Genomic DNA, 24,962 nt, shown 5'->3' with positions numbered 1-24,962 from the left:
CACCCACAGAGGTTAGAATGAGAAAACATTTAAAGAAAGGAGTATATTTGACAGGAAGGGAGGATATACAATTTAGATACACCCCAGAAACCAAGTTGATATTTTATTTGGAATGAGTTGGTGATTGCATAGTACTGGTGAAAATGGGCAATTTCTTCAAGGATTCTCTTGGCAGATGTTACAAATGCCAAAGCCCTCACTTCAGGCCTTTTGCTCAGCCAGTTTGGAAGCACATGGTGCCCTCACCCGACTCTGTATTGTCAAGAAGATCATCTCATAGAGGAACGAAATGACACCAAAGAGCGACATTGTGGCTGTCAGGACACCCATTGGGAGCACCTTTGTGCAGTGTTTCTTTATAATGTCTTCTTTCTTTACGGGAAAGTCAGGTGGAAAGTCAAGTGTGGTTTGCCCATACATGTCTACGAGGTGGTTCAAGGTCACAGTAACAAGAGTGAAAAGGCTGCTCACAGCCAAAATTATGGCAGACATCTTGTAGCAAAACAGCTGTATCTCAATGAATGGGTCCTCCATGCAGCTGATCTTAATGGCCACTGAAGTGAAAATCAGGACTAGGATTTTCATCAATATGGCCCATGCTATCAGGACTTGTACATATTGAAATTCCGATGACTTGTTCCAGGTTTCATTGATAGGGGTGTGAACCACCATCCTGGTCATAGACCCAGAGATGTTAAAGTCCTGAGTGTAATAAGCTTCCCAGAGTCCAATTGACACAAATTGCACAAGCTTGTTGTTAAACTCCCACAGGCGCCAGCATTTGCTGTTTGCAAGGATGATTTCAAACACCAAAGCTGATGTACTGCAAATCAGGCCACTGAACTTGAAGATGTACTCCTTCATGTTGGCAAATCTGAAGAAGGCATCAAAGAAGAATAGAGTCAGTGAGAATACAAGGGAAGGCAGGAAAAGAGGAGTCATGGCTTAGAGAGCACTGCGCTCTCGTACCTTTTTCCCTGTTGTCACATGGAGATATTTCAGTGGTCTATGTACAGATTACTATTATGAACACTGTAAATAATAGTAAGAGAAGCTTAAAGATTCCTGAGTATAGTGGGAATAGCTACTTTATGATATTTTGGACAACAATTTCATAATATCCATCAAATGCTGAAATGTTCATATTTGTTGACCAGGTGTTTCAGTGCTTGGAACTGACAGTGATATTGGGGTTGGCAATATCACACTAAGATTATGTTTATTCACCTTCGTTTGTAATATAGAAATATTATGAATAATGTAAATGAGGGTAATAAACAAAAGAATGCTCAAATAAATTATCACTTCTAAAATAATGTGATGAAAGTTCTCATGACAATTAAAAAAGGAAGTAACCTACATGGCCTGCTGAAATCAAAAAATGAAAACTATAATTCACATGGTATATCCAATCATGTGAGAATGCCATTCATACTGCGTTCATGTGTATATAAGTATATACACATATGTGTATACATATGCATATATTTATTCACAAATGTATATTAACCCAAAAGACACAACCAAATAAAGAACTCTAGGTAGATCAATGGAGTAGTGTACACTGTACTTCTTATTAGTATTTTCTGAAATGTAATTATTACTAAAAAAACCAAGAACCACATATATCTCATAATTAAAGCTAGATTGAGAATGACTTTCAAGACATGTAGGTATTTGGGATGGTGATATAGCTTAGTGTTATAGTGATCACCTAAGATGAATAAGACTCTGAACTCATTCCTCAGTATAAGAAAACTAAAATCTCTGTGTAAAATATGAGGTTTCATGGATATTTCCATCATTTGCTCTTCACGTATTCAAATACCTTCTTTGAACATAAAACTAAGCCTCCATGGGTTGCTGGCCAGTAGGGAAAACTCCCCATGGCCAGGCTCCCCTAATCCCCTATCAGACCCTGCAATCTACAAGACCCAAGCCCTACTCCAATACCCATGTGCCTGGGATCCCAGTAACTTCCTGAGACAAGGAATCTTCCAGCTCGCATTGGACCAAGAGGTGAGTGACTCCCCTCCCTCCCAGAGAGTCCTGCCTCTGGGACCCAGACACTGGGAAACAAACAGTCCCCAAGAACCCCCAGACAACTCTTCCCCAGATGCTGGCTAGCAAGGAAAATTTCCTTTGGCCAGGCTTCTCCACTAACCACCTCCCATCGGACCCTATATTCGATACCTCAAGCACTACCCAATACCCATCTGCCTAAAACCCCAGCAACATGCTGAGATAAGGAATCCACCAGCTCTCATTGGTTCAATGGTGACTACCTCAGACACATAATCTGTCAGTTCTCACTGAACCAAGAGAGGCTTTCTAAGACACATATTCCACCAGCTCTAACTATACCAAGAGCCCTGAGAAGACCAAGAGCAACTAGATGAGTCACAGAATCAGCTAGCTTGCATTGGGCCAAGTGATATTTAGAATCTGCCCCCTCCAATTAGACCAAGAGCCAAGACTGGACACAAATGGACCCCCTGAGTCACAGACACAAAAAGCACAGAGTGGACCAATAGCAGCTTGCTCAGACACAGACACCTATTGCACCTATTAGAGGAAGAGATGGGTAGATTTCAATGCAAAAATACATACAACAACATAAAGAACAATATGGCATCAACAGAACCTAGCCCTCTTCTAACAGTAAGACGTAACATAAAAATGTAGAACAATCAGAAGAAAATTACCTTAAAAATAGCTTCATGAAGATGATAGAGGCCTTTCAAGAAAAAATGAAAAATTCCCTTAAAGGAATTGAGGAAAGGACAAACAAAAAAATTGGAAGAATTCAATAAAGAAATAGAGGAAAAGGCAAATGAAAAATAGGAGGAAATCAATAAATCCCTTAAAGAAAGCCAAGAAAACCATGAAAAAGCAATTAAACATGTGAAGGAAACAGTTCAAAACCTGAAAAGGGAAATAGAAACAATGAAGAAGACACAAACTGTAGATGTAACCAATCGTATTATTAAAATAAGAAACACAGAGCCAATGTAAAAGAGAAAGCCGAGAGGTCAGAGCTCAGAGATAAAATCTTACCTCCTGCAGTGCTCCTAGCTTCCCCGAGAGAGAGGGAGGTACTTCCTGTGTCTCTGTTTAAATAATCTTTCTGTTCTGCCTTCTCATTGGTTGTAAACCCAACCACATGACTGCCTCATCACTGCCTGTAAGTACCGCCCTCCAGCTCTTAAAGGCGTATGTCTCCAATACTGGCTGTATCCCTGAACACACAGAAATCTACCTAGCTCTTCTAACCACCACGCTCTTACTATGGCTCTAATAGCTCTGACCCCAGGGCAACTTTATTTATTAATATAAAATTAAAATAACATTTCAGTACAAATAAAATATCACCACATTTCCCCTTTTCTATTTTAATAAAAAGAAAAAAGGCAAAAGGTTTTAACTAACAAAAGAAAAACTATATACAAAAGTACAATAACTATATACAATATATACAAGTAATAAATACCTAAACGATGTCTAGTCCATTTGTATTTGACAAATCAGAGAAAATAATTGCCTTATCTATCCTATTTTAGTAAGTTCAAAATGTATCTAATTCACTTTCTATCCTAATTAATCTTCAACTATAACTAACTAATCTTCAACTCCCTCAGAGACCCAAGAAGGAAATAATATTAGCTAACAAAAATAAAAACAGGAAGTGCACAAAAGCAACTTCCAAAATTTTGTGAGTTGACAGAAACAGCCAGCTGCCTGGACAGTCACCTGAGGTTTCTCCACAGTGTTGGGGCATCATCTTCAGCCTATAGGCTTATGGTATCTGACAGACTCATTTGTGAAGTAGGTTGTACACAAGGTCAACAGTTCAACCTCACATTGGGTGAGAGCAGTCCATATACCAGAAACACCTGAATTCCACTAGTGTCATGTCATGATTCAGGATTTTAAATTCTGGAAATTGTTGATGGTTTTTGAATTCAGCTGTCCATTCTTCTTGGCTGTGTATATATGGCTTCATCTCAGCATCCCCTTCTTCTCCACATCCCTCTATTAAATGCCAGTCTACTATTGAGAGGCGTGAGCTTTAGTTGCTGTTCCATTGCACAACAGAAGCCATCGGCCCACTGCCTGTTCAGCTGCCTTCGAAGAAAAGGGTACTGTACCTTTTCCAGATTGTGAAGGCGACATCAGGGATGGTGCCATATTGTCCTGGCCTCAGAAGATGCCTTTTGATAAAGCCATAACCACACTTGTTTTGGCAGGAATTGGTAGTCCTTTGTTTCGTGTTCTGTCTGTCCATTTTTTCTGTTGATTTGAGGATACTTTGTTGTCCAATGGCTAACTTTTGCCACAATGAAAGTTAACTCCATATGCAGTTTCTTCAATGCCCATATTTTCTCTGAAGTAGATTAGTACTGCCAGGAGCCAACATGTCTCAAAAAAAGAAAAATTTCTAAGTTATTAAAACATTTTAAATGCCATATTCTGTAGATCTCTGAAGGGTTTGAAGATGACCTGTCTAAAATACATCTGCTCAATTTTTAAAAGATATCTAATATGACTACAATTTCTATTGTAATGTCTAACTACTAACTTTCATTTCTTTATATCCTAATAGTTGGTAATAATGTAAAGTATTTAAAACTAGTAATTGTCTTTTTCTTTTCTTTCTTTCTCTTTTTTTTTTTTAAACAAGAACCTTAAATCTAATCTCCTTTGCTTATCCTTTTTCCTAACCCTTGACAACTTGTAACCTACCCCCCTAAATAATGAAAATTATCCCAGACCCAAAACCCATTAAAAAGAACCAAAAAAAAAAAACCACCCGTCCCACACCACCTCTTTGGGAATGTGGGCGTCATTCTTAAAATTGCTTCCTGCTGGGTATGGGCGAAGTTATCTTTATCCTGAAAGAAAAATTTAGGTTAATTGTCAAATTCTAGGAAAGGTAACTATATCCTTCATTATTATCCAGTCTGTGTATAAAGCCAAAGTTCAGGGTTTATCTCAAGTCCTTATTCAAGTAGTCTTTGAGACTGGATCATCTCAGCTAGTCATCTCAAAATTGCTCTGAGCACCTTGTAGTTCAAAGCTGATCTATAGATGATGTTTGTCAGTTCAGTGATATTATTATTGTCCACGTGGAATTGTTGTTGTTATGTTTGTTGTTGTGGGGCCCCATCTTCTTTCCGGAGACTTCAGTTGATGTTAGGCCTGGCCGTGATTTCCTGCAGAAAACTGATAAGAGACTCGAACACAAAGACATATATATGCAGCTAATTGAAGCCTTTTTTCTAGAATTAGTACTCTATATGACCATTCATATCTTAACAAAGTTTAAAATGTATATATATATTAATCTTGTAAATTTTGATATAAAATTTATACTTTAAGAAAAGATTAAAGAATCAGAATAGAATCAAAGAGTTGAGATTAGTAATAGAATAGTCCCTTAATTAATTTGGCTTTTGTCCTGTCCCATAGCAGAAAATGGCTCTTTTATTCTGGCATGATACAGGGAGTTTGTATTTTCATTGTAACAACATGCTTGAGTTTAAAGAAGGAGAGAGCCATTCTCCAACTCCAAAGTCAGCTTTAAATTTTAATTGAACTGGGACTATTAGAAAACCAATAGTGTTAAATCTTTAGAGAAAAGCAGAAACAAACATTTAAGAAGACATAAAATTTTTTAGATAATATATACCCATATGCCATATACTCCCATATACTCTGTTTCCTGGGATAGATGATTTGTCCCTTTTCTTCAGTTGTCTCATTTGTCTTGTGTCCTTCAGATTCCTTAACCTTCATTCTCCTAAAAGACAAAAACAAAAACCTTCCCCCAAGACTAATTTTGGGGATGTTCCTTTTTGGCAAGTTATTATCTGATTAAATGAAAAGACATGTGTTACAGGTACAAGTTAGTTTAAATTGGATGTTCATGCTGATTGATGAACTATCACCTCCTCTAATTAAGAGGTTTTTCTTGTTCAAATCGAACCTTTATCAATTTTGATGGTATCCACAGCTTATCTTCTCCTGTAGAAACAAAAGCAAAACCTCGTCCCCAACATAATACATACCCTGGCTTCCATTCTGAGGTCAGCATATCCTTAAAGTATATAGGCTGATTTAATTCTGTAATTTTTTCTATTACCCAATGTCTCTCTGCAGCTGTTGTTCCTTTCTCATTGGCATTCAGAAAATTCAAAGTTAATAGAGCATTATGCAGTCTATTTCTGGGGGTTTTTGTTACTACTTTCTGTTTATTTAGCATATCCTTTAGAGTTCTGTTTGACCTTTCTATAACTGCTTGACCTGTAGGATTATGTGGTATACCTGTAATATGCTTTATATTGTAATAAGCAAAAAACTGTTTCATTTTAACAGAGACATATGATGGAGCATTGTCAGTTTTAATTTGTGCAGGTATACCCATGATGGCCATAACTTCTAGCAAATGAGTGATTACAGAATCAGCTTTTTCAGAACTCAAAGCAGTTGCCCATTGAAATCCTGAATAAGTATCAATGGTGTGGTGTACATATTTCAATTTTCCAAATTCTGCAAAGTGAAACACATCCATCTGCCAGATTTCATTCCTCTGAGTACCCTTTGGGTTACATCCTGCTGGTAATGGCGTTTGATTATAGAAGGAACAAGTAGGACATTTCTTTACTATTTCTTTGGCTTGTTGCCAGGTTATGGAAAAATCCTTTTTTAAACCTTTACTATTGACATGATGTTTTTTATGAAATTCTGAGGCCTCCAGCACATTTCCTATCAATAATTTATCAATCTCATCATTGCCTTGTGCTAAAGGGCCTGGCAAACCAGTATGAGATCGGATGTGAGTTATATATAAAGGATGACTCCTTTTCCTGATTGTATCTTGTAATTGAATAAATAGTGAAGTTAATTCTGAAGCATCAGGGATAAATTCTGCAGTCTCAATATGTAACACCACTCTTTCAGCATACTGAGAGTCAGTTACTATGTTGAGAGGTTCTGAAAAATCCATTAATACCAACAGAATAGCATACAATTCTGATTTTTGCACTGAATTATAAGGACTTTGTACCACTTTACTTAAATTTTCTGATTTGTAACCTGCCTTTCCTTGTTTATTGGCATCTGTATAAAATGTACGAACTCCAGATATGGGTTTTTGCCGTACACTTCGAGGCAAGATCCAATCAGCTCTCTTTATAATATCAATTCTGTTGCTTTTGGGATATTTGCTGTTAATTTCTCCAAAAAAATTACTGCAAGCTCTTTGCCAAGGTTCACTTTCTGTCCATAATTTTTCAATGTCCTCCTTGGTTAAAGGTACAACAATTTCTGCTGGGTCTATTCCTGCTAACTGATGAAGTCTCAATTTTCCTTTCCAAATCAAGTCAGAGATTTTTTCCCCATAAGTTTTTAATTTTTTATTTGGTTTATTTGGTAAAAATATCCATTCCAATATAATATCTTCCCTCTGCATTAATATTCCAGTAAGGGAATGCCTAGAAGGTAAAATAACCAAAATGCAATCCAGCTTTGGATCAATACGATCCACGTGCCCTTCATGTACTTTCTTTTCTACCAAGGCCAATTCTTTCTCAGCTTCAGGTGATAATTCTCTTGGACTATTTAAGTCCTTGTCACCTTCTAAGGTTTTGAACAAATTAGTCAGTTCATCATTTTTTACCCCAACAATAGTTCGTAGATGAGAAATATCTCCAAATAATCTTTGAAAGTCATTAAGAGTCTGTAGTCTATCTCTCCTAATTTGCACCTTTTGGGGTCTAATTTTTTGTAGCTCTATTTTATATCCTAAATAATTAATAGAATCTCCTCTTTGTATTTTTTCAGGAGCAATTTGTAATCCCCAGCAAGGCAAAATTTTCTTTACTTCTTCAAACATTATTTCTAAAGTATCTGCATTTGAGTCAGCTAGTAAAATATCGTCCATATAATGATAAATTATAGATTTAGGAAATTTTTTACGTATCACTTCCAATGGCTGTTGTACAAAATATTGGCACAGAGTTGGGCTATTCAACATTCCCTGTGGGAGGACCCTCCATTGAAATCTTTTAACCGGTTGAGAATTATTATAAGTAAGCACTGTGAAAGCAAATCTTTCTCTGTCTTTTTCTTGTAAGGGTATTGAAAAGAAACAGTCTTTTAAATCAATAACTATGAGAGGCCATCCTTTTGGTAACAGAGTAGGCAAAGGAATTCCAGATTGTAGAGAGCCCATCGGCCGAATTACTTTGTTAATTGCTCTAAGGTCTGTTACCATTCTCCATTTACCAGATTTCTTTTTAATAACAAATACAGGAGAATTCCAAGGGCTGGTTGACTGTTCAATATGCTGAGCATTTAGCTGTTCTTCTACCAGCTCTTCTAAAGCCTGGAGTTTCTCTGTTGTTAAAGGCCATTGCTGAACCCATACAGGCTTGTCTGTTAACCATTTTAAAGGTAGAGCTGTTGGTATTTTTGGAGGATTATCAGTTGTTGTGCCCTGTTCTTGTATAATATGGATGGCTGGTGACCACTCAAAATAATGCCTTCTAATATTTCTCTCAGCAACATGGGCTAGTTTATGATTTGTTTCTGAGATTGGAGGGATTTTAATCTAAGTATTCCATTGTTGCAACAAGTCTCGACCCCACAGGTTCATAGTTATGTTAGCGACATATGGTTTTAATTTTCCTCTCTGTCCTTCTGGACCTATACATTCCAGCCATCTTGCACTCTGTTTCACTCCAGATAATGTCCCAATTCCTAACAGTTGAACGTTTACCTCCTGAAGAGGCCAAGCTGGATGCCAAAATTCTGGTGCAATTATGGTAATGTCCGCACCTGTGTCTACCAGACCAGACAACAAAACACCATTTATTTTTATCGTTAATTTTGGTCTCTGATCATTAATAGAAGTTTGCCAAAAAATTTTCTTTATGTTTTCTCCTGAATTTTCTATTCTCTCTTTTTCATCATCCTGACCAGCATGATTTATTCCAATAGTCATTTGGTTATTTAATCGCTCAGAGCAGGGATTTCCTCTACAGCTGCAGGAAAGGTTTGAACTGGTTTTGCTATGGGGGCCTGCATGAGGCCCCTCCGGGAGTTTCCCGAAAACTGAGGCAAAGGATTACCCTGTCTGTCCTTTGTTGATCTACATTCGTTGGTCCAGTGTTTTCCCTTACCACACCTTCTGCATACTCCAGAAGGAAGGGGCATTCTGTTGCCATTGTTCCTTGAAGAAACACTGCTTCTAGGAATGACCTGTTTACAGTCCCTTTTCAAATGTCCTTGCTTTCCACACCCAAAACATCTAACACTCCTCAAACCTTTTGAAATTACTTCTCCTACCCACGTATCATGCTCATCAACCTCAACATTAATTGTTTCTCTAATCCAATCTTCCAAAGGTGCAGATCTTGCCCTTAACGGCCTGATTATTCTTTTGCATGCTGCATTCGCATTCTCAAATGCCAAAGCTTCAATTATTGCCTTACTAGCTTCTGATCCTGAGACCATTCTGTTTACTGCTGAAGCCAGTCTTTCTAAAAAATCTGTGAAAGATTCTTTTGGGCCTTGCATAACCTTTGTGAATGACTCAGGTTTTTTTCCTGGTTCATCAACTCTGTCCCATGCATTCAAGGCTGCCATTCGACATAAAATTACGGTTTGAACATCATATAAACATTGTGTTTGTATTGAAGCATATTGGCCTTCTCCAATAAGCTGATCCTGACAAACTTGTATTCCTTTATCCCTCCATTGTGTTTCTACGTTTCTAGCTTCCTCCTTAAACCACGTTAGAAATTGAATTCTCTGGCTGGGTTCCAGAACAGCTTGTGCAAGGTCCCGCCAGTCCTGTGGTATAATCCTATTATATGTTGACCAAGAGTTTAACATTTGCTTTACATATGGGGAATGCATGCCATAAGATACTATTGCCTCCTTAAACCTTTTGAAATCCATCAGTTCAATTGGAGCCCAGATATTTTGTGTAGCCATTTGATCAGGCATCTGCTGTACGGTTACAGGATAAATTAAGGATGACTGTGTGAAAACAGGCTTTCTTTCTGTAACCTTATGATCCAAACTTGAACCAACTTCACTGTTAAAATTAACAGGTTTTTCTAAAGCTGTTATCCTGGCACTTAAATCGACTATCTTTTTAAATAGTAAAATGAGAATAAGCATGGTGATAAACTGCATAATTCGATCAACATTAATCTTCTCATATAGTTGTTCCATTGTCAGACTGACTAAAATTTCAAAAACCCAATTTTCTTCCAATGTACACAGAAAACCCATTTTTTTTTTAAATGTGGAAAAAATTTGTCGTTTAAATAGTTTCCTTTATGACTTACCAAATCTGCGTAGAACAGTAGAAATCCGAGCGAATTTCAAAACAGCCACCTAGTGTCCTAGGTGTGAATCCAGAGAGAGAGAGAGAGAGAGAGAGAGAGAGAGAGAGAGAGAGAGAGAGACAGAAACAGAGAGACAGAGAGAAAGCAAGAGAGAAAGCAAAAGCAAAAGTGAAAGTGAAAGTGAAAGTGAAAGCGAAGGGGTAGCCAGCTAAAGCTTAAAGCCAGCCACTTGTTCCCTCTTGAGCCGAGTCAAGGCTTGGCTTTACAGGCAGGGGCCCTGTTTAGCAGGGCAGGCCTGAGCTGTTTGTAGCACTGGCTTTAAGCAAGCAGCTCACAGTCCAGCCTGAGCCCAAGCAGACCTGGACCGGGGCTAGGGAGCCGGGTGCTCTGGCTAGGGAGCCGGCCCCAAGCAGTTTTTAATGGATTCTTGTCACGTTGGGCACCAGATGTAGATGTAACCAATCGTATTATTAAAATAAGAAACACAGAGCCAATGTAAAAGAGAAAGCCGAGAGGTCAGAGCTCAGAGATAAAATCTTACCTCCTGCAGTGCTCCTAGCTTCCCTGAGAGAGAGGGAGGTACTTCCTGTGTCTCTGTTTAAATAATCTTTCTGTTCTGCCTTCTCATTGGTTGTAAACCCAACCACATGACTGCCTCATCACTGCCTGTAAGTACCGCCCTCCAGCTCTTAAAGGCGTATGTCTCCAATACTGGCTGTATCCCTGAACACACAGAAAACTACCTAGCTCTTCTAACCACCACGCTCTTACTATGGCTCTAATAGCTCTGACCCCAGGGCAACTTTATTTATTAACATAAAATTAAAATAACATTTCAGTACAAATAAAATATCACCACAACAAACAGAGGGAATGTTGGAAATAGAAAATATGAGTAAACAAACAGGAAACACAGATGCAAGTAACCAGCAGAATACAAGGATCTAGAAAAGGGAGGGAGAACAAGGCATAGGAGACCATGGTAAATGAAGACCACATGAGAAAAGGAAGAAACAAAGTGCTAAAGAGGCCCACAGAAATCCAAAGAGATGCCCCCACAAAGACTGCTGGCAATGGTCGAGAGACACCTGGGACTGACCTACTCTGGAATGGTCAAACACCCTAATAGTTGTGCCATAAACCCCATCCAAGGACTGAGGAATCTGGATGCAGACATCCACGGCTAGGCCCTGGGTGGAGCTCTGGGAGTCTATTTAGTGAGAAAGAGAAGGGTTTATATGAGCGAGAATTGTTGAAATCAAGGTTGGATAAAGCACAGGGACAAATAACCAAACAAATGGAAACACATGAACTATGAACCAAAGGCTGAGGGGCCCCCAACTGGATCAGGCCCTCTGAATAGGTGAGACAGTTGATTGGCTTGATCTGTTTGGGAGGCATCTAGGCAGTGATACCAGGTTCTGGGCTAGTTGCATGACTTAGCTGTTTGAAACCTGGGACTTATGCAGGGACGCTTGGCTTAATCTGGGAGGAGGGGACTGGACCTACCTGGACTGAGTCTATGGGGTCGATCCCAGTCCTTGGGGGAGACCTTGATCTGGAGGAGGTGGGAATATAGGATGTGCTGGGGGAAATGAAAGGGGGCAGGAAGGGAGAGAACAAGGGAATGTGGCTATTATGTAGAACTGAATAGCACTGTAAAATAAAAAAAAATCCATAATTAGATTATTTTAAACTGCAAAAACAAGAGGAAATGAAAAACTCCATTAAAGAGGAAATAAAAATTTCCCTTAAAGAGAAAATGAAAAACTCCATTAAGAAGGAAATGAAAAACTGCCATAAAAAATGGCAAAAAAAAACAAACAAAAAATGGGAAGAAATCAAAGAAATCCAAGAAAAAGCAATTAAACAGATGAAAGAAAAATTCCAAGATCTGCAAAATGAATTTGAGACAATAAAGAAAACACATGCTGAGGGAATGTTAGAAATAGAAATCCTGACTAAACGAACAGGTAGTACAGAAACAAGCATAACCAACCGATTGCAAGTGATGGAACAGAGAATCTCTGACACTGAAGACACAATAGAGAAAATAGATTCTTCAGTCAAAAAAAAAAACACTAAAGACAAAAACATCTTAACACAAAACGTACAGGAAATTTGGGACCCCATGAAAAGACCAAACCTAAGTATAATAGGGATAGAAGAAGAGTACCAACTCAAAGGCACAGAAAATATATTCAACAAAATCATAGAAGAAAACTTTCCTAACCCAAAGAAAGAAATACCTATTAAGATACAAGAAGCTTACAGAATACTGAATAGGCTGGATCCAAAAAAAGTCCCCTCACCACATAATAATCAAAACACTAAACACACAGAACAAAGAAAAAATATTAAGAGCCACAAAGGAAAAAGACCAAGTAATATATAAAGGCAAACCCATCAGAATAACACCAGACATCTCAATAGAGACTATGAAAGCTAGAAGATCATTAGACCTCAACAACAACAAAAATTATAGAAAACCCACAAACTCATGGAAACTGAATAATGCCTACCTGAAACATCAATGGCTCAAGGAAGAAATAAAGAAATAAATTAAAGATTTCCTAGAATTCAATGAAAAGTAACGTACAACATACCGAAACTTATGGGACACTATGAAAGCAGTGCTGAGAGGAAAATTCATAGCTCTAAATACACACATAAAGAAGATGGAGCAGTCCCATACCAGTGAATTAACAGCACAACTGAAAGCTCTAGAACAAAAAGAAACAAACTCACCCAGGAGAAACAGACACCAGGAAATATTCAAACTGAGGGCTGAAATCAATGAAATAGAGAACAAGAGAACAATACAAAAAATCAAAGAAACAAAGAGTTGGTTCTTTAAAAAAATCAACAAGATAGACAAACCCCTAGCCAAATTAACAAAAAGGCAAAGATAGAGCACCCAAATTAACAAAATCAGAAATGAAAAGGGAGACATAACAAGAGACAAGGAAGAAGTCCAGAGAATCATCAGATCATACTTCAAAAACCTGTACTCCACATAAATGGAAAACCAGGAAGAAATGGACAATTTTCTGGATAAATACCACATACCAAATTAAATCAAGACTAGATAAACCATTTAAATAGACCAATAACCCCTAAAGTAATAGAAACAGTCATCAAAAGTCTCCCAACCAAAAAAAGCCCAGGACCAGATGGTTTCAGTGCAGAATTCTACCAGACTTTCAAAGAATAACTAATACCAATACTCTTCAAAGTGATCCACACAATAGAAACAGAAGGAACACTACCAAACTCTTTTTATGAGGCTACAATTACCCTGATTTCCAAACCACACAAAGATGCGACAAAGAAAGAGAACTCCAGACCGAACTCCCTCATGAACATTGATGCAAAAATACTCAACAAAATATTGGCAAACCAAATCCAAGGATACATCAAAACAATTATCCATCACGACCAAGTAGGATCCATCCTAGGGATGCAAGGATGGTTCAACATACGAAAATCTGTCAGTGTAATACACAATATAAACAAACTGAAAGATGCTGAAAAAGCCTTTGACAAAATCCAACACCCCTTCATGATAAAGGTCTTAGAAAGATCAGGAATACAAGGAACATTTCTAAACATAATAAAGGCAACTTATAGCAAGACAACAGCCAACATCAAATTAAATGGAGAGAAACTCAAAGTGATAGTACTAAATTCAGGAACAAAATAAGGCTGTCCACTCTCCCCATATTTATTCAATATAGTAATAGAAGTTCTAGCTAGAGCAATAAGACGACAAAAGGAGATCAAAGGGATACAAATTGGAGAGGAAGAAGTCAAACTTTCATTATTTGCAGATGATATGATAGTATACATATGTGACCCCAAAAACTCTACCAGGGAATTCCTACAGCTGATAAACTCCTTCAGTAAAGTGGCAGGATACAAGATCAACTCAAATAAAATCAGTACCCCTCCTATACACACATGTTAAAACGGCTGAGAAAGAAGTCAGAGAAACAGCACCCTTTACAATAGCAACAAATAATAGAAAATACCTTGGGATAACACTAACTAAACAAGTGAAGGACCTTTTTGATAAGAACTTTAAATCTCTAAAGAAAGAAATTGAAGAAGATATCAGAAAATGGAAGGATCTCCCATGCTAAGGAATAGGTAGGATTAACATAGTAAAAATGGCAATCTTACCAAAAGCATTTCTACAGATTCAATGCAATCCCCATCAAAATCCCAACACAATTCTTCACAGACTTGGAAAGAAAAATACTCACCTTCATATGGAAAAACAAAAGACCCTGGATAGCTAAAAGGATCGTATATGATAAAGCAACTTTTGAAGGCATCACCATCCCTGACCTCAAACTCTACTATAGAGCTATAGTATTAAAAACAGCTTGGTAATGGTATAAAAACTGACATATGGACCAATGGAATCGAGTTGAAGACCCTGACTATCCATGCACATGTGAACACCTGGTTTTTGACAAAGGAGCCAAAACTATACAATGGAAAAAAGAAAGTATCTTCAAAAAATGGTGCTGGTATAACTGGATGTTATTATTGAAAAGATTACAAATAGATCCATATCTGTCACCATGCACTAAACTCAAGTCCAAGTGGATCAAAGACCTGAACATAAATCCAGTTACACTAAACTTAATAGAAAAGAAAGTAGGAAGCACTCTTGAACGCATTGGCACCAGAGACCATTTCCTAAATAAAACACCAACAACACAGACCCGGAGCACAATAATTAATAAAGGGGACCTCTCAAAATTGAGAAGCATTGCAGGGCAAAAGACACAGTCAATAAGACAAAAAGACATCCAACAGTATGGGAAAAGATCTTCACCAACCCCACATCTGACAGAGGATTGATCTCCACAGTATATAAAGAACTCAAGAAACTAGACATCAAAATACTAAACAGTCCAATTATAAATGGACTAAAGAGCTAAACAGAGAATTCACAAAACAAGAATCACAAATGGCTGAAAGACATTTAAAGAAATGCTCAACATCCTTAATCATCAGAGAAATGCAAATCAAAACGACTCTGAGATACCACCTTACACCTGTCAGAATGGCAAAGATCAAAAACACCAATGACAGTCAATGATGGAGAGGATGTGGAGCAAAGGGAACACTCCTCCACTGTTGGTGGGAATGTAAGCTTGTACAAACACTGTGGAAGTCAGTATGGTGGTTTCTCAGAAAATTAGGAATCGAACTACCTCAAGAGCCAGCCATCCCACTCTTGGGCATATACCCAAGGAATGCTGATTCATACCATAAAGATACATTCTCAGCTATGTTCATAGCAGCACTATTTGTAATAGCCAGAACCTGGTAACAACCTAGATGCCCGCAACAGAAGAATGGATGAAAAAAAATGTGGTACATAAACACAATGGAGTACTACTCAGCAGAGAAAAACAATGAAAGCATGAAATTTTCAGGCAAATGGATGGAACTAGAAAAAATCATCCTGAGTGAGGTAATCCAAACCCAGAAGGACAGTAATGGTATGTACTCACTCATAAGTGGATTCTAGATATAAAAGAAAGAACAATCAGACCACAACCCATAGAAGCATGGGGGCTATGTATATAGCATAGAGGTCCCTAGGACGACTGTGGCTTATAATAAATTTCAGTTTTACAAAAAAAGAAATTTATAAAAGGAATTATGACAATGACCAGTAAAGTGAGAGAAAAATCTAAGAAAGAATCTCTTTCAAAGGTAATTTGCAGAATATTTCAAGGAGGTTTCTAGAATTTTATGTGAGATGAAAAGTAAAGAATTACTCACTGATCTTGGCAGCACTATGTGTGTTGCTATGTTATTCAGGGATCTTCAGAGAAATGGAGCTATTGGTGTGTGTGCTTATGTTATCAGACTGATCTTAAGTGTGTGGCTCATGGGACTGTACAAACTGGCAAGTCCAAAATCTTCAGGGTAATAGTTGACCTGAAAAATCAGGAAAAAGTTGCTATTTGAGTGAGAAAGTAACCCAACAGAGGGAATTCTCTTGCTGAAGACACTAGTCTCTTGAGAGGAAAGCCTTCATTGAATGAGGTCCATCCACATTATGAAGATCAATCTGCTTAACCCAAGGTAAAGTTATTGGTTTATGTTAAGTTCATAGAAGAAATATATTTATACTGTGCTATGAAAGCTGCCAGTGGTAAAAAGCAATCAATACTCCCACCAAGCTTTAAAGCCTATGAACCACAACAATGACCAGTCAGGCAAGGTACCCTCAATGGCACAATAGTGACACTTTTATCTTGAGAGTAACCAACAGCTTTTTAATTGAGTCCAATACCTCCATGGTAGTGGGGCATTCATGCCTAAAACTGTAAACCTAGCCAATCACAAATGGTTAGAGAGGCCATAGACTCTACTACTGCTATCTCCTAATACAGTATGATTCCTAACTTCATTCTGAACACTTACCCTTGTATCTACAGAAGAGTATCTCTGACCCCTGATCAAAGAAGCTTCTTCTTACAACAGATAGGGCTATTACAGAGATCCACAAATCAGAGAATTTGTTGAAATCAGAGGGTAGGTGACCTTAGGGTACCCAACTATGATTGATACATCAATGACACAATTTTTATACCTAAAGCTCAGGAAAAATCATGGAAGAAAGAAGTGGAAAAATTATAAGAGCCAGAGAGACCAGAGGTTAAATATCAAGCAGCTCTCCAGAGAAGTGATGGGACTATTAAAAGTCTTTGACACATTCAATACCCTTTCATGATAAAATGCCCTCGGGAAAATGTAACCAGAGGGAACTTGAACAACTTCATAAAGAACATGTGCAGAATGGTTACAGGTGACATCACAGTGCTGAAAGAGGAAGCGGTTTCCTTTGGAGGTCAGGAACATGACTGTGAAGGTGGAATGTTCCCAGTCATATTGGACACATTAATAGACATTCTGGAAACTACAACAGGCAAGGAGAACAAATAAAAGCCACAACAAGCAATAAGAAAGAAACTGTCTTTAATTGAAGAGCATTTTATTATCAAAACAGAACATAAGAAATCTCAAAAAAAATTACCAACCCTCCTATGACTAAGTTATAGATACAAAAAACAAACAAACAATCAAAAAACAAAAACAAAAAAACCCCAAACCACATTTTTTCTCTATAATAACAATAAACATTATGGGACTAAAATTAAAAACACAACAAAAATAAAAAAAGAAAATACCAAAGCCAAAAAAGTAATAACACAAAATGTCCAGCAAATCTTGGACACCATGAAAAGACAAACCTAAGAATAATAGGGATAGAAACAGGAGAAGAATACGAAATCAAAGGCACAGAAAATTTATTCAACAAAATCATGGAAGAAAACTTTCCCAACTTAAAGAAGGAAATACCTATGGAGATGCAATAAGCTTATAGAACACCAAACAAACTGTGCCCCCCCCAAAAATGTCCCCTCACCACATAATAATTAAACCACTAAACATACATAATAACGAAAGAATATTAAGAGCAGCTAAGATAAAAGGCCAAGAGACTTACGAAGGCAGACCCATCAGAATAACACCCTACTTCTCAATGGAGACTTTGAAAGCCAGAAGGACATGGACAGATGTAATGCAGACACTAAGAGACCATGGATGCCAGCCTAGACTAACATAACCAACAAAACTTTAAAATAACCATAAACAGAGTGAGTAAGACATTCCCAAACAAAACCAGATTTAAACAATACCTATCCACAAATCCAGCCCTACTGAAAGCACTAAAAGGAAAATACCAACCTAAGGAAATCAGATACAACCATGAAACACAGGCAATAGATAATCCCACAGCAGTAAATCCCAAAGAAGAGAAATACACACACACTACCACCAAAAGATAACAGGAATTAATAATCACTGGTCTTTAATATCCCTTAATATCAATGGTCTTAATTCACCTATAAAAGACACAGACTAGTAGAATGGATATGAAAGCAGACCCATCTTTCTGCTCCGTACAAGAAACACACCTCAATTTCAAAGGTAGACATTACCTCAACGTAAAAGGATGGGAAGTCTTTCCAATCAAATGGACTTAAGAAACAAGCTGGTATAGCTATCCTAATATCTAACAAAATAGACTTCAAACTAAAATCAATCAAGAGTGATTGAGATGGGCATTACATACTCATCACAGGAATCCACTAAGACGAAGTTTCAATTCTGAACATTTATACCACAAATACAAGGGCACCCACATATGAAAAAAATCATTAAAGCTTAAATCACACATCAAACCAAACACATTAATAGTGAGAGACTTCACCACCCTACACTCACCACTGGACAGATCTGCAAAATCGAAACTTAACAGAGAAATAAGGGGCTTAAATGATGTTGACTCAAATAGACTTAATTGATATCTACAGAACATTCCAACCTAACACAAAATACCTTCTTCTCAGCACCTGATGGTACTTTCTATAAAATCAACCACATACTTGGTCACAAAGCAAATCTCAACAGATACAAAAAAATTGGAATAACCTCCTATATTCTATCAGATCACCATGGTTTAAAGTTAGATTTCAACAACAACAAAAATTACAGAAAGCCTACAATCTCATGGAAACTGAATAATGCTCAAACGAATCACCAATGGGTTAAAGAAGAAATAAGAAAGAAATTAAAGACTTCCTAGAATTCAATGAAAATCAATGTACTACATACCCAGACTATGGGACACTATGAAAGCAGTGCGAAAGGGAAAATTCATAGCTCTAAATGCCCACATGATGAAGTTGGAGAAATCTCACATCAGTGACTTAACAACACACCTGAAAGCTCTAGAACAAGAAAAAGCAAAGTCACACAGGAGGAATAGATGCAAGGAAATTATCAAATTAAGATCTGAAATCAATAAAATAGAAACAAAGAGAACAATACAAAGAATAAATGAAACAAAGAGTTGTTCTTTGAGAAAACCAACAAGATAGACAAGCCCTTATCCAGACTAACCCAAAGGCAGAGAGAGAGAGCATCGAAATTAATAAAATCAGAAATAAAAAGGTAGATGTAACAACTGACAATGAGGAAATCCAGAAAATCATCAGGTCATACTTCAAAAACCTGTACTCCACAAAATTGGAAAATCTAAATGAAACGGACAATTTTCTGGATAGGTACCACAGACCGAAGTTAAATCAAGACCAGATGAACTATTTAAATAGACCAATAACCCCTAAAGAAATACAAACAATCATTAAGAGGCTCCCAACCTAAAAAAGCCCAGGACCAGATGGTTTCAATTTAGAATTCTAACATATTGTCAAAGGGGCATTAATACCAATACTCTTCAAATTGTTCCACACAATAGAAACAGAAGGTGGTTTTTGACAAAGGAGCCAAAACTATACAATGAAAAATAGAAAGTATCTTCAACGAAAGGTGCTGGCATAACTGGATGTCAACATGTAGGAGGCTGCAAATAGATCCATATCTGTCACTATGCACAAAACTTAAGTCCATGTGGATCAAAGACCTCAACATAAATTGGGTTACTCTGAATCTGATTGAAGAAAAAGTAGGAAGTAGTCTTGAAAACATTGACACCAGAGATCACTTCCTAAATATAACAACAGTAGCACAGATACTGAGAACAACAATTAATACATGGGACCTCTTGAAACTTAGAAGCTATTGTAGGGCAAAGGACACAGTCAATAAGACAAAACGACAGACTACAGAATGGGAAAAGCTCTTCACTAACCCCACATCTGACAGAAGGCTGATATCCGGAATGCATAAAGAACTCAAGACACTAGACATCCAAATACCCAACAGTCCCAATTAAAAAGTGGGCCATACAGCGAAACAAAGAATTCTCAACAGAAGACTCTCGAATGGCTGAAATACATTTAAGGAACTGCTCAATATCCTTAGTCATCAGGGAAATGCAAATCAAAACGATTCTGAGATACCATCTTACACCCATCAGAATGGCTAAGATCAAAATCCCTGAATACAGATTATGTTGGAGAGGATGTGGATCAAGGGGAACACTCCTACACTGTTGGTGGGAATGAAAACTTGTACAACCACTTTGCAAATCAATATGGCACTTTCTTAGAAAATTGGAAATCAACCTCCCTCAAGACCCAGCTATACCACTCTTGGGCATATACCCAAGGAATTCTCAATCATACCACAACTACACATACTCAACTATGTTCATAGTAGCTTTATTTCTAATATCCAGAACCTGGAAACAATCGAGATGCCCTTTAACTGAAGAATGGATAAAAAAAAATGTTGTATATATACACAATGGAGCACTACTCAGCAGAGAAAAACAATGACATCATGAGGTTTGCAGGCAAATGGATGGAACTAGAAAAAAAATCTGAGTGAAGTAACCCAGACTCAGAAAGACAAACATGGTATGTACTCTCTCATAAGTGGATACTAGATGTAAAGCAAAGATAACCAGACTGCAACTCACAACTCTATAGAGGCTACCTAGTAAAGAGGACTTTAAGAAAGACACAGGTATTGCCAAGTGACAGAAAAATGGATGAGATCTACTGAGCAAACTGGGATTGGGGGGGTAATGGAGCGCAAGGGTAGTGGGAAAGTGCACTTAGGGGAATGGGAGGTCCTAGCTGGATCAGGAACAGAGTGGGAGTACAAGCAAAGTGATACCACGATAAATGAAGACCCCCATGGGAATAGGAAGAAACAGAGTGCTAGGGAGGTCCCTAGAAATCCACAAATATACCTCCCCTATAAACTACTGGCAAGAGTAAAGAGAGTTAGATGACCTCCACTTGTGATGGGATGGCTGAATACCCTAACTGTCATGATAGAACTCTCATCCAGTGACTGATGGAAGCAGATGCAGAGATTCATGGCCAAACCCCAGGTGGAGCTCCGGGAGATCAACCAGCGAGGAAGAGGAGGGATTATATGAGCAAGAGATATTGAGACCAGGATTGAAAGAAGCACAGGGACAAATAGACAAACTAACGGAAACACAGGAACTGTGAACCAATAGCTGAGGAGCTCCCATGGAACTGGAGCAGGCCCTCTGGATAAGTGAGACAATTGATGAGCTTGAACTGTTTAGTAGGCCCCTAGGCAGTGGAACTGGGACCTGTCCTTGGTGCATGAGTTGGCTTTTTGGAAACCAGGGCCTATTCTGAGACACTTTGCTCAGTCTTGGTGCAGGGGACTGGACCTGCCTCAGCTGGATATACCAGGCTGGGATGTATCCCCATGGAAGACCTTGCCTTGGAGGATATGGGAATTGGTGGGTTGTTGTGGTGGAATGAAGGGGGGTTGGAGGAGGGAGGACAGGTTAATCCATGGCTGATATGTAAAATTAAGTTAATTATAAAATAAAAATATTTATTTAAAAAAGTTCTCAAACACACACATCACTGCAAAAAAAAAAAAGAATCCTGTACAATAAAACCACCTCTGGAGGTATCACCATCCCTGACTTCAAGCACTACTATGGAGCTATAGTAATAAAAAGAGATTGGTCTTGGCATGAAAACCATCATGTGGATGAATGAAGTTGGACTGAAGACACTGATATTAACCTACACTACTATGAGCACCTGATTTTTGACAAAGAAGCCAAAACTGTACAATGGAAAATAGAAAGCATCTTCAACAAATTGTGCTGGCATACCTGGATGTCAAGATGAAAATTTTAGATAGATTCATATCTATCACAATGCACAAAACTTAAGTCCAAGTGGATCGAAGGCCTCAATATAAAACCAGTTACACTGAACCTGATAGAAGAGAAAGTAGAAAATAATCTTGAATGCATTGGCACAGGAGTTCACTTCCTTAATATAACACCAGCAGCACAGACACTGAGAACAACAATTAATAAGTGGGACTTCCTGAAACTGAGAAGCTTCTGTAAGGCTTAGGATACAGTAAATAAGACAAACCAACAGCCTACAGAGTGGGAAAATATTTTCTACAACCCACATATGACAGAGAGCAGATCTCCAAATTATATCGAGAACTCAAGAAGCTAGACAACAAGATAATAAAAAATCCAATTAAAAATTGTCTAGAGCTAAAGAGTGAATTCTCAAAGGAAGAATTTCAAATGGCCAAAAGACATTTAAGGAATTGCTCAGCATCCTTAATTATCAGGAGATGTAAATCAAAACGACTCTGAGATACCATCTTACATCCATCAGAGTGGCTAAGACCAAAAATCCTGAAGACAGGTTATGTTAGAGAGGATGTGGATCAAGGGGGAAACTCCTCCACTGTTGGTGGGAGTGCAAACTGGTACAGCTACTTTGAAAATCAGTATGGTGGTTTCTCAGAATATTGGGAACCAATCTTCCTCTTGTGAAAATAACCAAGAAATACACAATCATACCACAAGGACACATGTTCTTATGTTCATATCAGCATTATTCATAATAGCCAGAACCTGGAAACAACCTAGATGCCCCTCAACTTAAGAATGGATAAAGAGAATGTGGTATATATATACACAGTGGGGTATTACTCAGCAGAAAAAAAAAACAATGACATCCTGAGGTGTGCAGGCAAATGGATGGAACTAGAAAATATCGTCCTGAGTGAGGTAACCCAGAAGGACTCAGAAGGACAAACATGGTATGTACTCCCTCATAAGTGGATACTATATATAAAGCAAAGTGTAATGAGGCAACAACCCACAACTCCAAAGAAGCTAACTAAAAGGGCAGAATCAAAGAGGGAAGCACGGACTGCCCTGAAAGGGGAAATAGGTGAGATCTTCATCAGTAAACTGAGAATCAGGAGTGGGCCATGGAGGGTAGGGGATAGGGGATGAGAGCATAATGGAATGGGATGATTGAACTGGAAAAAGGATAGAGGGGAAATGCAATGAAATAAATACGAGAAAGAGAAAGAGAGACAGAGAGGGGAGAGAGAGAGAGAAAGAGAGAGAGAGAGAGAGAGAGAGAGAGAGAGAGAGAGAGAGAGAGAGAGAGAGAGAGAGAGAGAGATCATGGGGATAGAAAAAGCCTGGTGCTAGGGAAGTTGCTAGGAATTCCCATGGATGACCCCAGTCTGGGCTACTAGCACTAGTGGAGAGGGTGCCTGAACTGACCTGGCTTGCCCCAGAGATCAGACCGCTGAATACCCTAACTGTTATCACAGAAATTTTCTCCAATGATTGATGGAAGCAGATGCAGAGATCCACAGCCAATTACTAGACAGAGCTCCAGGAGTCCAGTCAAAGAGAGAGAGAAGAGGGATTCAATGAGCAAGTGGATCAGGATCATGATGGGGAAACATTCAGGGACGACCAAAACCACACTAGAGGGAACTCATGAAAGTTGGATCAATGGCTATGGAGCCTACATGGGATGGACACCCTTTGCATAGTGAGACAGTTGTGTAGCTTGATCTGCCTGGGAGGCCCCCTGGCAGTAGGATCAGAATCCATCTCTGTTGATTGAACAGTAGTCCACTACCTATGATGGTGCAGTCTTGAGGCAGGGGGAAAAGCTTGGACTTGCCTCTACTAAATGTACCTCCACATGGAAGGCCTTACCTTCTTGTGGGAGGGAGTGGGGGATGGGTTGGAAGGGGAGGCTGGGGGGGCCAGAAGAAGGAAAGAGGGTGATCTTTGATTGGTGTGTGAAATGAATGAAAAATGTTCTTAATAAAAAACTAAGACTCCACATTAACTCTCTGCACAAACTTATTTAAATCACTCATCAATTCAAATCCTCAGATGTAGTGTTATCATGGAAAAAAATTACCTGAGGGATGATAATTTATCAGAAAGAAAAGAGAGAAAGTCATTAACTCACTAGGCATGTAGATAATGTCATTACCACTGTCCCTGAAGAAGGTTTGAGGGACCGACAAATGGGATCTCTTGCCAGGAAACCTTCCCTAGCCGCTATGCTTGGCTTCACCATCTCTATGAGATGTACTTTCTAACTTAGTGGAGGTAGTAGCTGTTCTACTAAGGAAGTTCCATCAGCAAGATGGGTCTTCAATTGATAGTAGCATGGGTAACACTCTGCCCACATCCTCTTCCTTGCCAAGGCACATTTGAGGCAGTGGACTACAGGAATGTGGAGTTTTATGGAAGAAGTGGAAACAGGATGAAGATTGCTGTTGTTCCAAAACACTGAGCTAGCTTGTCAGGTTCTGTTTCTGCCTATATTTGAAAGCCATGGAGTGGATTCCTGTGTTTCATAAAGACTGTATGTGAAAGCCTCCATATAATGTAAGGTTTTTACCTTTGTGTATTCTGGATAAGTAGATCCATTTGGACGGTAGCAAGACCACAGATGGTCTTCTCAGTAATAGGAAATGCCCATTAATGGAGTCAGAGGAAGAACAGAAACACCTTCAGAAAAAGAAGTTCTGTTAGGCAGACATTTCAGCTGAGAGCAGTATTGTCCCCAACCCCTGGATGCCACAATCCTTTCCATTCCCCTCCTGATCTTGGCTTAGTTGGATTCTTATTTTAACACGTCAGGAGTATTGGTACATCTGTTATTACTGGCCCTGCAATGTTACCCACCCAATCATTATTCTTATTTTGTAGTTAAGGAAACAACACAGGAAAGCTCATTCATA

General features: G+C 38.4%; 1 protein-coding gene across 1 annotated transcript; it reads right to left on the bottom strand.

The window, feature by feature from the left end:
* LOC143270863 (uncharacterized) lies at window positions 1–24,733 on the bottom strand. Its single transcript, XM_076562084.1, has 2 exons — window positions 24,620–24,733; window positions 1–874 (listed from the first exon to the last, which is right to left on the bottom strand). The coding sequence occupies exons 1-2, from the start codon at window positions 24,646–24,648 to the stop codon at window positions 202–204; spliced, it is 702 nt and encodes a 233-aa protein (XP_076418199.1). The 5' UTR covers window positions 24,649–24,733; the 3' UTR covers window positions 1–201.
* Window positions 24,734–24,962: the final 229 nt, after the last annotated feature.

Source organism: Peromyscus maniculatus, chromosome X (assembly GCF_049852395.1).
Source record: "Peromyscus maniculatus bairdii isolate BWxNUB_F1_BW_parent chromosome X, HU_Pman_BW_mat_3.1, whole genome shotgun sequence".
NCBI classification, from domain to species: Eukaryota; Metazoa; Chordata; class Mammalia; order Rodentia; family Cricetidae; genus Peromyscus; species Peromyscus maniculatus.
Note: the sequence above shows the minus strand (reverse complement) of the source record. Positions and strands in the feature narration are given on the sequence as shown.

What these genes read in the sequence shown, in the direction of transcription:
- LOC143270863 (XM_076562084.1), bottom strand. Translation starts at nt 24,648, where the DNA reads ATGGATCTACTTATCCAGAATACACAAAG. An exon ending in CTTATCCAGAATACACAAAG is followed by an intron (nt 875 to 24,619) that starts GTAAAAACCTTA and finishes TGCCTTCTTCAG; the next exon opens with ATTTGCCAACATGAAGGAGT.